This window comes from Loxodonta africana, chromosome 3 (genome assembly GCF_030014295.1).
Source record: "Loxodonta africana isolate mLoxAfr1 chromosome 3, mLoxAfr1.hap2, whole genome shotgun sequence".
Classification (NCBI taxonomy): domain Eukaryota; kingdom Metazoa; phylum Chordata; class Mammalia; order Proboscidea; family Elephantidae; genus Loxodonta; species Loxodonta africana.
Genome location: NC_087344.1, coordinates 31,894,609 through 31,908,150, shown reverse-complemented (window position 1 = coordinate 31,908,150; position 13,542 = coordinate 31,894,609). Strand labels below are relative to the sequence as shown.

Sequence of the window (13,542 nt, the reverse complement as noted above, 5' to 3'; positions counted from 1 at the left end):
CTTGGCTTGATGGATCAGTCAATTTTCCCAGGTGAAGCAGTCACCGTGGTTATGTCCACATGGTGGCCCCATTTGTTACGGAGGATAACTGCTCCATAGGGTTTTCTTGGGAAGCAGATTGCCAGGCCTTTCTTCCCCAGTGCTGCTGGGTGGGTTTGAGCCATCGCCCTGTAGGTCAGTAGTAAAGTGCACACCATTTGCTCCACCCAGGGACTTTCCTTGGAGCCGGCTAGGCCAGTGTTTACACGGCCTTTTCCTCTCGCCTCACTGCGAGGCCTTATCTAGGAAAACGGCACCAGCCGAGTTTTATGTCGTAGGAAGTTGCAAAACAGTGGACAGCTGCTGACCAATGTATCAGGAAGGCAGTGCGATGGCGCAGAGGGGAAACAGAAGGGGCTGAGTCACAGCCCAGGTTTAAAATGCCTGTGTAATCCTTCCAGTGATCTGACCCGGCAAATCTGATTGGTTTTCCTCCTGGGAAACTGACGATGGAACTGCCAAGAATGGAACAACCCCAGCAGCTGTAATGCGGGTCAAGTGAACGCCACGTCTCCTTCTGTTATGGACTCAATTAAAACCCAAAAACCAAACCCATTGCCGGTCGAGTCAATTCCGACTCATAGCGACCCTGTAGGACAGAGAAGAACTGCCCCATATGGTTTCCAAGGAGTGCCTGGTGGACTTGAACTAACCTTTTGGTTAGCAGCCGTAACTCTTAACCACTATGCCACCAGGGTTTCCATGGACTGAATTGTGTCCCCCAAAATATGTGTTGGAATCCTAACCTCTGCACCTGTGGATGTAATCCAGTTTGGGAACAGGGTTTTTGTCTGTCATGTTAATGAGGCCACACCAGTGTAGGGCGGGTCCTAAACCTACTGACTCCTGAGTGACAGACAAGCCAGCACAAACAAGGGAAGACAGATGCCACGTGGAGATCACTAAGGAACGGAGGAACAGGAAGAAGCTGAAAGAGACAAAGATCTTGCCCCAGAGCTGACAGAGACCTTTGCCTTAGAGCCGCCGCCCTGAATTCAGACTTCCGGCCTCCTAACTGTGAGACGATAAATTCCTGTTCATTAAAGCTGCCCACTGTGGTATTTGTTCCAGCAGCTGTAGGAGACTAAGGGGCCTTCCAGAGTCTGTGAGCATCCCCTGTCTACTTTGCAGTTGTCCGTCAGCTGAGAAGACAGAGAAGGTGATGAAAACACAGGCCCTTCCCTCTGGAACGACCAGGTACAGCTGGGCTGAGAGGATGCTTGAAGGGCCCTGTGAAGGTGAGGGGAGAAGACCCTTGTCCACCATGTCCTAACAGAACTGGAGCCAGACCAGCAGCACTGGGAATGTCAGAGCTGGTGGCCACCCTGCAGAGAAGCGAGTGAGGGACTGCTGGCCTAAAGCGCAGGGCAAGTACTCCCCAAGGAGGTATGAGGGGTCAAACCGTCAACCAAGCCCAAGGGGCCCCTTGCATAGGCCCCACATGCCGGGACCCCAGGTGGCTGCCATGGAGGGTAGAGGACTGCGGGTCCAGCCCGCCTTGGGACATCTTGAAGGTCCCTGTGTGCACCGGTCCCCAGCTGGGCAGGTCATTAGACACACAACGTTGCTCGTTTTCCTTCATGTAGGTCTCCCTGACCAAAGCACTGCTGACGTTTGGCTCCGGAACATTCTCTGTGGTGGGAGCTGTCCTGTGCACTGTAAGGTGTTGAGCAGCATCCCTGGCCTCTACCCACTTGATGCCAGTAGCACCCCCACCCCGACTGTGATAACCACAAATGTCCCCTGGGAACAGAGTCACCCCTGGGTGAGCACCTCTGCCCTAGTCTTTGATTCTCAAACTTTTCTGGAAGCTTTAGAGCTAGAAAGGCTGAGAAACACCCAGTGCAGAGGCCTCTCCATGCAAGAGAAAATGGGGTGCAGGGCCTCAAGCTGCTTAATGAAGAAAGCCCAGAGCTCCAGAACCTGGGCCCCTGCCAGTGCTCAGAGGGGGCTGTGGACGACAATGGAGGACCTCCCAGCTGTGCCCCCACAGTCTCGCCCTCAGGCTGGCTCCCTACTCACCCTCGGCCCACCAGTAGGTGAAGGCAGGATCAGGGGTCTGCACAGCCATCTCCTTCACAATCACTCTTGTCACATCCTGGCCCCGCTTTCTGCTGGTCTTGGGGGCTTGTGGGGGACGGTCCCTTTCCTGGCTTGAAGAGGATTCTGACAGAGCCTCTGATGTCCTGTCAAGAGACGCCTCAGAACAGCCTGTGGGCTCGGAGGTAGTCAGGCCTGGCGATGCCTCAAAGTCATCTGAGTAGGCTGAGCTCACGGTGGGGAGGTCCTCCTGGCCATCCAAAGATGCCGAGCTCACACTGCTTGCCGAGGGGTCTCGGGACAATGGTGGCTGGCTGGACGCACCCCCCTGCCCGGCGCTCAGACGCTCGGAGACCTCGCTTTCGATGGCGGGGCCCTCCTCACTGTCTGAGAACGCCGTGCTCCAGGCCTGGACGTGTCTTGGCAACCCCTGCCTAGCAGGCCCTTCTGCCCGTGAGCCTGGGCTAGATGGCTTTTCCCGCCAAGCACCTTCTCCCTGAAACAGAGAATGGCAGAGGTAACAGAGGTGCTCTACATGAGCGGCTGCTCAAAGTACCACAGCGTCCATATGAACAGGACACCTGGTAGTTCCAGCAGGAATTGGGGGTGGGCCTCCTTGAGGCGTGGGCAGCAGGTGTGACCCACGGACAGACCTTCAGAACCCTCCTGGCGTGCGCCACACACAACCACAAGGATGCCAAGAGCAGTCAGGCAGTGCACGGACAAGGCTTATTAAAGTTTAATCACGGTGTGCTGTGGAAGCGCGTGCTCAACAGTGCGTGGGTTACCAACACATAAGAATCCTGACAGCACCCTTGGAGGAGCATGTGTGGGCACAGCTGCGCACAGACATGTGCTAGGGAGCGCTGTAAGTGGGGCGAGCTGTGACCATGAGCTAATCGCTCAGCCGATCCTGCGTCACCTAAGACAGGGCTTCACCTTGACACTGCTGACATTCAGAGCTGAACCATTCTCTGCAAGGGGGCTGTCCTGGGCACTGTAGGGTGTTGGGCAGCACCCCTGGCCTCCACCCACTCGATGCCAGCAGTGCCCCTTTGTGGTGACAACCAAGTGTGTCTCCAGACATCCCCAAGTGTCCTGGGGGCAAAATCACCCCCATCTGAAAACCACTAGAGTGAATAGATAGATCAATGGATAAAAAAAAAAAAAAAAAAAAACCCACTGCCATCAAGTCGATCTTGACTCATAGTGACCCTATAGGACAGAGTAGAGCTGCCCCATGGGGTTTCTAAGGAGCAGCTGGAGGATTTGAACTGCCGACCTTTTGGTTAGCAGCCGAACTCTTAACCACTGTGCCACCAGGGCTCCCATGATGGATAGATAAGATAGATAATAGTCAGACAGACGGACAGATGGGGTCTCTCCTGCTAAGGGAGGTTCTCAGCCTTGACAGTATTCACGGTTGGTTCCAGATAATTCTCTGTGGTGGGGCCAGCCTGTCCACCGTAGGTTACTTTGTAGCGTTCCTGGCCTTCAACCAACAGATGCCAGTACTCTCCCAGTTGTGACAACCAAAAATGTAACCAGACATCATCACCTAGTGTCCCCTGGGGGGCAGAATCACCTTGGTTGAGACTGACTTAAATAGCTTCTGCCTTAGATGACACACGACCACCTACAATTGAGAATTCATTGTACTCACTTCCTGTTCCAGGTCTAGCTTCTCACTGATGGCTGGAGCCAAGTCATCAAGGGATAGAATATTGATTCTAAAATCTGCAATGAAAAAAAGGAGTGTGACAACGTTGTTTGTGCACTTACTTCCAGAATGTCAACCCTTGAGCTGCAGGCACAGGGGATGGGTAAGGACAGGCCCTGTGGTCAGTAAGCTGGCCTGGGTTGGAGTCAGGGGCCAGCAGACTTTCTCTGCAAAGGACCAGAGGATCAAGATTTCCAAGCAGTCTCTGCTGTGACCCCTCAACCCTGCCACAGATAACACCTCATGAACAGGCGTGGCTGTGTGCTGATAAAACTTTATTTATACAAATAGGCAGTGGGCCTGCAGGCCCTGGTCCAGGCAGATGGTCAGAGAGGCTGTAAGAAGTGTGGTGATAAGTGTGCCTGCATGCCCAGGGTTTCAAGGTTGGCCTGAGAGGGATGGGCAGGGCAGTGGGGGGTATCCGGGGGTCCTGGGGACTGTGGTGTGAATGGGACATGGGCTCAGAGCCGCCTGAGCACTCACTCAAAGCCAGTTCTATGGCGCTGAGACCTAAGGTGAGTGCCGTGCTGGCGTGCCCACTGGCCAGGGCAATAGAGCCTGAATTGCGTGCACTCGAGTTAGGAGCACTGAGACCGGGTGAGGGTGAGGCAAGGCCCTCTCTGGGGACTCCACTGCCTGAGGCCGCTCAGTACCCCCAGGAGTAGGAGCTGTAGGATGGGGTGACCTCCAGGGCCGGGGGACCTCATAGCCCTCAGAGGTTTCCTCTCCCTCCTCCCACAGTTAGCTACACAAGAAAGGATGCACTGAGTACAGCTGATGCCTGGAAGGAGGCCCAAGGTATTCCGTAGCCCTGGGGGGAGGGAGGGAAGGATCTTCTAGAGGAGGTGGGAGGCAGAAGGGAGGGGCCTGTCTGCAGACAGCGATCTGCCAGCTCGGGAAAGGTCAGCTGAGTGATGCGGCTGCGGGTCTGCAGCCTGTCTGCCTGTATAAAAATGGCTGCAGGGCATTGTCAGGCCTCCGCTAACTTCAGGGAGAGGGAATCACCATCTGCCTCAGCCCAAGACTGATTCCTATGAGGCGGAGGTCAAACATGCCTACACCCTCCATCTTTTCACCAGTTCTGACACCAGCCATCCCTCCCACAGCACTCTCTATTTCTCTGCTGCGTTCAATAAATCGTTGCAATGGTCACACAGAACTCACAGACCATACTCACAGTTATGGGGTTTATTAGGGAAGTAACAGGCTACAACTCGGGATGAGGATCAGGATGCGTGTAGGCAGCGTCTCCCTTCTTCAGTTCAGGACAGCTTTCTCAGCTCTCTCACCCTCCTGAGGATAGGCTCCTCTTACCCCCCTGAGGACAGGATCCTCTTGGTCCGCTCAGGGTAGGCCTCCTGTCTTGGCTCTCGGCCTGACCTCTGCCCTGTTCAGGCAAGTGTTACATAGCTCTTTTAGCTCTGCCAGTAAGCGCCCAGAGGCATCTCACTCCACCAGCTAGCCTCCTGCCTGAAGGCGCTCAGTTCTCTCACTCTGTGGGTTGGCACGCCCACAGTAGCCGCCTTGCTCAGTGGGCCAGGGAGCCCATCACAGGCATTCTTGTATTGGTCTCCTGGTTCTGTTGCTGCTGTTTCTAGGGTCTAGGAGGTTCTCAGCACAGAGACCCCAGGTCTAAAAGATTTGCTCTGCTCCCAGCTCTTCTTTCTTGATGGCAGTGAGGTCCCCCCTTCCCGCCTCTGGGATGGCTCATTTTAAGTCTAGCAGGGTAGAAAAATGAACCAATCCCCTTGTTAGGGTTCCATACACCTTATTTGCATGGTCCCACCTCTCAAGGTTCCATGCACCTTATCTGCATTATTAGCAATGCTGTCCAGTCCTCTTGGTGGGCCACAAGCACCTTGTTTGCATAGTCCCACTCAGTCATTTTGTTGGAGACAGAAAAGCATGGCGAGAAAGGTCATATAAAAGCAATTCACTGCACTGCAGCTCCCCGCTTCCCCAAAACTCCCTGTGGCTCCATAAGACCCCAGGTCAAACCCTTCCTCACCATGGACCTTCCGCTCTGTCCCTGACTGTCAACTACATTTCATGGGGCAGGAAGCACAGAGTTGAAAAGATGAGGCCTCTGGGTTAAGTCACCCAGCCCAGCCAGGGCCAAAGTGGTGGGGAAAGTTCTAGACTCTCCACCCTGGGCAATGGTGGCTGAGGAAGAGAACATCACCACCATAGCGGCCAGCCCTCCCTTATGCTGACTGTGAGCTGGGGCCTGTGAGGACTTTGCCTCTCTTACCTTGCTGGTGCTGAGCCCCACTCTGGGGCACATTCTACCCCTGTCCCCATGGTACAGGGGAGCAAGGGGCACAGAAAGCCTGAGGTTGCCCAGCCAATTGTTGTTGTTAGTTGCTGTTGAGTCAATTTTGACTCATGGTGAATCCATGTGTGCAGAATAGAACTGTTCCATAGGGTTTTCTAAGCTGTAATCTTTACAGAAAAGGAGCCCTGCTGGCACAGTGGTTAAGCTTTTGGCTGCTAAGGGAGGATTGGCGGTTCGAACCCACCAGCCACTCCGTGGGAGAAAGATGTGGCAGTCTGCTACCGTAAAGATCACAGCCTTGGAAACCCTAGAGGGCAGTTCTGCCCTGTCCTGTAGGGTCACTGTGAGCTGGAATTGACTCAGTGGCAGACAGCAACAATCTTCACAGCAGCAGGTCACCAGGACTTTCTCCCACAGGGCCACCGCGTGGGTCTGGACCTCAGTCTTTGGGTTGGCAGCGGAGCACTTAACCCTTTACAGGACCAGGGCTCCTTATTCTAATGCTGAACAATGTTGAAATAATAAGAAATATTCTAATCTTGATTGGGTAGAGTTATGTTTCCTCTTCTGAATTTAAAAAAGAGACAAATTCCTCTTTTACTAAAAGAAAAACTGAGAAGGGTTTTTTTTCAGGTTGCCAAAAAATAACTCTAAAACCTAATCCATTGCCGTTGAGTCAATTGTGACTCATAGTGACCCCACATGTGCAGAGTAGAACTGCTCCACAGGGTTTTCAAGGCTATGACCTTTTGGAAGCAGATCGCCTCCAAGGGCCTGGCCTGTCTTCTGAGGAGCTTCTAGGAGGGTTTGAACCCTTAATATTCTGGCAAGTAGTTTAGCACTTAACTGTTTGGATCACTCCCTTTTTCGAGTTATCGGCCCATAATTGGTCAGAGTTAGTGGACGAAGATTTTACAGGCAGAACAAAAATCTGACCTGCCCCCTCAGCCACAAAAGGAAGCTGAAGAACTGGGGTGTGACAAGGCGGCCACCCCCTCTCTCAGCAGCACCTGCAACCTCCACACCCCCCTGACTCTGTGCACAAAAATGCTGCTTACCGAGGCTGTCACCGGTAGTTTCGGAAAGCGACTCCTCCTCCAAGGGCCTGGCCTTACTCCTTCCGAGGGAAGACGAGAGTTTGGGGTGCCTGGATGAGGTGCCTGTGACCGAGAGCACTGACGTGCGGGAGGCTGGGCCACCAGAATCGGGAGTCTGTGGGGAGGACATTCTTGAACCGATGTGGGGAGGGGTCCTGCTGCCTGACCGTGACGTTGGTGGATGTGGCTTCCAGAATGGCTTTGGGCTGGGAAGCTCCTCGCTGGGTACAGACAGACCTCGTGGCCGAGCTGGGATCTGATCCGACTTTGACGGAAATAAAAGAGATGAAATTACAAATGCAGGATAATCAAGTCCTTATCATGCCACACGCAGAGCTGGGGCTAGTGGGGTGTGTGACCAATGCCTCACCAACTGAGCTGTTAGCTCTCCTCACCCCCTTTCTCTCCTCTCCACTCATTTCTGGGAATCAAGGTACACGACTTAGATAATAAAATGTTGGGATTGGAAAGAAATCCTTATTTCCCACACTGGGAATAAATCCACAATCAGTAGTATCACTTTACCTTCAGATACATGGTATTAGTTACACATTTTCTAAATTAGAGGGCCGGTGTGCAAAGGATTAATACATTCAGCTGTGAACCAAAAGGCTGGCGATTCAAGTCTAACCAGAGGTGCCTCGGAAGAAAAGCCTGGCAATCTAATTCTGAAAGAGCAGCCATTGAAAGTCCTCTGGAGCAGTTCTCTGACACATGTGGGGTTTCCACGAGTCAGAGCTGACTCAGCGGCAGTGGGTTCACTGGCTACAACACGAAGAGGGCAGATGCAAAGGCTTTGTTAGAAACAAAAATAAAAACTTACAGAGAAGAGTTCCATTTGCTTTTTCTCACTGACTTTAGTGCTGGTGAAACCCTGATTCATACGTGTTTCTTTTTCTCTCGAAGGCTCCATCAGGCTTCCCAGTAACTTTTTCATTTCCTCTTTGTCGCTGTCTGGAGAGTCAAATGTTCTAGCAGGTTCTTTCTCCTTGGGTGTCGAAAAACTGAATTTTTTCCCAAAATGTGCTTCAGGACAGATATTTTCAGTGGGCGGCTCTTTCTTCTTGAGGAACCTCGTGCCCTTCCCACTTCGTGCCTGGCTCTCAGCAGCGGGGATTTTGCCGGCATATTTCTGGGAAGTTTTGTCCGTGTTCTGTGAAGGAAGTTCAGCTACACTCCTGGTGGGGACCTCATCGCCCCCCTTTGGAAGGCTGGTGTCAGAGGTCTTCAGGTCAGACTCCACATCGGACAAACTCCTCTGTGCCTTGCGGCTCCTGATCTTGGTCTCTATCTGGGCCAGCTTCAGCAGTGCAGCGCTTGCCCGGATCTGGGAGGCGGTGGTCAGGATCCGGCCTGAGGAGGGCCTGGGCCCAACCCCCAGGACGGGGCTCTCTTTCGGGAATAGGTGTCTCTCACTCACTGTCTGGTTTCTTTTCAGGAACCTGCTCTGATTGCCTGTAATTTTGGTAAGACTGCTGCCAATATGTAAGTTTCTGATTGCTTCCATTTTTGAATCTTCTAAGGAAATATCGCTGAAGTCACCAAACATGTCCTGCACGGAGTAGCTGGCTTTTCTTGCTAAAGCCATTCTAGGGAGAAAAGAGAGACAACTTATGGTAGGAACAGCTCTGTTCATATTGTGCATTCAGTTCTCTCAAAGGTGCCCACTGCTGGGTGGGGGTCACGGCCCCCCCTTTGCAGTCTGGCCCTAGCCACCTTCCCTTCCGGCCCAATGAAGATGATGAGAATGACTAGCTACTCGGTTCCAGTCACTGCCACCACCCATCTGTCAGTGGAGGCTTGTGTGCTGCTACAATGCTGAACAGATTTCAGCAGAGCTTCCAGACTAAGATGGGCTAGGAAGAAAGGCTTGGCATCCGACTTCTGAAAATCAGCCAATGAAAACCCTATGGAGCACAATGGTCCAGTCTGAAGTTGATCAAGGGGATGGCACAGGATCGGGCAGTGTTTCGTTCCACTGTGCACAGGGTCGTCATGATTCAATGACAGCTAACAACCCCACTAAGTCAACTACCATTCAGCTCCAGGTATTAAACGAAACTCATTCAACATAACCGTTGGCGCCTCTGGGACTAGGTAGCGAGTTGGCCATCCGCTTAGCACTATGGTATATCATCTCCTCTCATCCTCATAGCACTTCTGTAAGTTGGTTACCGTCCTCCCTGTTTTACAAGGAAGTGGAGGAGATGGAAGCTCACACAGGTAGGTGACCAGCCAAGGTCACTGGCTGGGGAATGTTGGTGTTGTGCTACCCAGGCGATTCCGACTCATGGCCACCCATTTGACAGAGTAGAACTGTCCCATAGGGTTTTCTAGGCTGTAATCTTACAAGAGCAGACAACTAGGTCTTTCTCCCATGGAGCCACTGGGTTCTTTTAAGCGCCGACCTTTTGGTTAGCAACCAAGTGCTTAACCATTGCACCACCAGGGCTCCTTGGCTTGGGGGGTAGCAGAGCCAAATTCAAAGCTCGGGCCCAATTTCAAAGACCACACTGCCAACCACTGCACTTCTGGCCTCACCTGATCCCCACAACACCCCAACAGAGCCCTGCTCCCGGCCGCAGCCGTGCATCAAAGCAACCTCAGCTCACTCACGACAGCAACTGAAATGCAATGTATGTTTCACAAGGTCCCCAGAAACTCTTCTTACACTTAAAGTAGGACCACTGCCCTGGGTAGGGCCGATGGGCAGATGCAGCATCCTGCCCCCTAAAATGTCTGCAATGTGCTGCATGGGGATACCGGGTGTACTTTTCCGGGGAGAAGGGTGAGCACTTACATCAGATTCTCAGGGTTCCATTGAGCCTCTGTAATACATACCAGCCACTGCAAGATCTACAAAGATTTTAAAGATTTAGACCACAGCATGAGTGGGTATGGGCTCCGGCTCCTTACGTGCTGGCATCCAGGAATTCCACCCCAAGGAATTTACCTGAGATTTCTCTTTCAAAAGTGCACAGAGAGACCCATAACCGGTAAGGGTCTAACATTCAAAATATATTTTTAAAACTTCTACAACTTTACAACGAAAAGACAAACAACCCAACCAAAAAATGGGCAAAGGACTTGAACAGACCCAACAAGTACATGAAAAGATGCTCAACATTAGCTATTTAAACTCAAAACCCGTTGCCGATGAGTCGATTCTGACTCATAGCGACCCTGTAGGACAGAGTAGAACTGCCCCATAGGGTTACCAAGAAGCGGCTGGTGGATTTGAACTGCCCACCTTTTGGTTAGGAGCCAAGGTCTTAACCAGTGCACCACCAGGGCTCCCGTTAGCTGGTAGGGAGATGTAAATCACAACTTCAGTGAGATACAACCTCACCCCCATTAGAATGGCAGTGATTTAAAAAAAAAAAGGAAAACAGCTGGTGTTGGTGAGGTGGTAGAGAAACTAGAGCCCTCATCCATTGCTGGTGGGAATGTAAAATGGTGCACCTGCTGTGGGAAATGGTTTGGCAGTTCCTCAAAAAACTGAACATAGAACTATCATATGACCCAGCAATCCCAAACCCAGGTATCTACCTAGAAGTGAAAGCAAGAACGCAAACAGAAACCTCTCCACCAACATTCACTGCAGCATTTTCACAACAGCCAAAAGGTGGAAACAACCAAAATGTGTCCATTGACAGATAAATGGATAAACACAATATGGTATATGCACACAATGGAATAGTCCTCAGCCATATAGAGAAACGAAATCCTGATGTGCGCTACAACATGGACAAACCTTGAAAACATCATGCTGAGTGAAATAAATCAGTCACAAAAGGAGGAATGCCGTATGATCTCACTTACGTGAAACAAGCAAATATATAGAAACCAAAGACTATCAGTGGTTGTCAGGGGGCGGGAGAGCAGGGAAAGCAGTGTTTCTGCTTAGGGGGCAGTGAGTTTATGTTAACGGTGGTGGAACAATTTGGAAAAGGATAGCAAGAATGGGTACACAATTTGAAGAATATAATTAATATCACTGACTTGCACATGTCGAAGTTGTTGAGATGGTATATGTTTTAGTGTAAATATTTTCACCACAATTAAAAAAGCGTGGGGGAGAATGAAGACGTATGTTCAAGGAAACTCATGGCAGCATTGTTTGTGTTCACCGAAAGCCTAAATCCATCCCTAGAGAACTGGTGAGGTCCAGGAGACCCATCCAGACAGTGGACGACTATACATCCATTAAAAAGGAACAAGGGAATCATCTATATTAGACTAAACAGTCAACATTTACCCTAAGGCAAAGATGAGAAGGTAAGGGTGGTGGTGGGAGGGGGCAGGGAACAGGGAAGCTAGATTAATGGAAACAGAACAACCAGAATGGAAATAATGAGAATGTTGACACATGGTGAAAAACGTAACCGTCACTTAACAGTGTGTATAGAAATTGTTAAACGGGGACCTAATTTGCTGTGTAAACTTTCACCAGAAACACAATAAAATATTTTTTAAAAAGGAACGAGGGAAAACCATCTGGCAGTTCTTCAAAAAGCTGAACACAGAACTACCATATGACCCAGCAATTCCAGTCCTAGGCATATACCCAAGAAAACTGAAAATATATCCACACAAAGACTCATATGCAAATATTCATGACAGCTATCATTTGTAATATACAAAAAGTGGAAATAACCCAAATGTTCACGAACTGACACATGGATAAACAAATTGTGGTCTAGCCATACAATGGAATACTATACAGCCATAAAGAAGAACAAATACAGATATAACAACATGGATAAATCTCAAACACATCATGGTACAGGGAATGAAACCAGATGCAAAATGCCACATAGGTTATGATTCCACTTGTTTGAAATGTCCACAACAGGCCAATTCATAGAGACGGAAAGTAAATTGGTAGTTGCCTGGGACTAGGGGTGGGAAGGATGTTCTTTGGGTGATGGAAATGTTCTAAAGCTGGAGAGGGGTGGTGGCTGCTAAACTTGGTAAATTTACTAAAAATAATGGAATTGTACATTTAAAAGGAGTCCCTGGGTGGTGCAAACAGTGAACACGCTCGCCCGCTAACTGAAAGGCTGGAGGTCCACCCAGAGGCACCTTGGAGGAAAGGTCTGGCGATCTACTTTTGAAACCTCAGCCACTTAAAACCCTATGGGGGGGGAACCCTATGGAGCACGGTTCAACACTGATACAGCATGGGGTCCACAGGAGTAGGAAGTGATTCTATGCAACTGATACAGGTACATTTAAAATGAGTAATTCTTATGTAAATGATACCTCAATCTGCGGCATCACTTGTGTTGGAACTGCCCAGTGTGGTACCTCACGGTGTCACACCCCCACCCCACCCCCGGCCGGAGTGGGCGGGGCTGGCCGCGAAACCCCCCCTGGTTGGAGGAGCAGCCAGGCTCGGCCTGTCCCCACAGCTCCTCCCCTTTCCCGTGGGCCAAACTCTCCTTTTCGCCCTATGGCAGGTACCAAGACCCAGCTGCTGATACCTTAACTGGCGGGTGAAGGGGGGAGTGACGAGTTACCGCACTGGGTGACAGGTGAATCCAGCCCTAGTGACGCCACCGCGTTGACGGCCCCTGCCCCAGCTGCATCCGTGTGCCCACCGCCTCGGACCCTGGGGTCATTTTAGAGTCACCCTCTCTAACAGTGCCCTCCTAGTGACACCACTAACCTCAATGAAACCAAAAAACCAAACCCGTTGCCGTCGAGTCAATTCCAACTCATAGCAACCCTACAGGACAGAGTAGAATTGCCCCACAGAGTTTCCAAGGAGCGCCTGGTGGATTTGAACCGCCAACCTTTTGCTTTGTAGCGATAGCTCTTAACCACTACGCCACCAGAGTTGTCAAAATAAATAAACCAAACTTTGAAAACACTGCCGCTGCTCACACCATCCCGGCTCTTCCCCCAGACCCTGGGTGCCACCTGCACCGGACCACGCTCCTGAGTGGGGCCCAGGCAGAGAAACTGAGGTTCGCTCTCTCCGTCGCCCCCAATCCCAGCTTTGAAGAGTGCCCCCATTTCCTCCCAGTCATCTCCCGAGCTGGAGCGCCCCTCGCCCAGCTGCCGCCCACCGGCCCCTCCGACCTCCTCCCACGCTGTCCATCCGCGGTGGCCGCCGCCGCGCTCAGGCCTGGCACCCAGGCCGGAGGGGACCGTTGCCCGGGCAACAGCACTGGGGAGGAAGAGACTAGACTACAACTCTCGGCATGCACTGCGCTGCGGAGACTAATAGCATAGCCAGTCACAATCGCGGGGCGTCATGGGAGTAGTAGGTCTGGGGTAGGCCCGGCGTGCACCGCGCGCAGGGGACCAATAGGACGCCGGGTCATAATCACGGGGCCTGCCGGGAGTTGTAGTTTTGGGACGGG

At 51.6% G+C, this 13,542-nt stretch overlaps 1 protein-coding gene across 6 annotated transcripts in view; it reads right to left on the bottom strand.

Annotated features, from left to right (window-relative positions):
- C3H19orf44 (chromosome 3 C19orf44 homolog) overlaps positions 1-13,379 on the bottom strand; it is a 21,381-nt gene extending 8,002 nt beyond the window's left edge. For 4 of the 6 annotated variants that reach the window (XR_002786618.2, XM_023552258.2, XM_023552259.2 and 1 more), the window contains exons 1-5: positions 13,259-13,379; positions 7,995-8,760; positions 7,133-7,436; positions 3,743-3,816; positions 2,062-2,575 (exon numbers count right to left, since the gene is read on the bottom strand). Coding sequence is in view for 4 of the 6 variants with exons in the window: in XM_023552258.2 (XP_023408026.2) it covers positions 2,062-2,575; positions 3,743-3,816; positions 7,133-7,436; positions 7,995-8,759 (1,657 nt within the window). In the remaining 2 variants the exon portion in view is untranslated. Of the gene's footprint in view, positions 1-1,007; positions 1,270-2,061; positions 2,576-3,742; positions 3,817-7,132; positions 7,437-7,994; positions 8,761-13,258 lie in introns of those variants that run through there. The other 2 variants (XR_002786619.2, XM_023552261.2) reach the window with 2 other exon arrangements.
- Between the last annotated feature and the right edge of the window lie 163 nt (positions 13,380-13,542).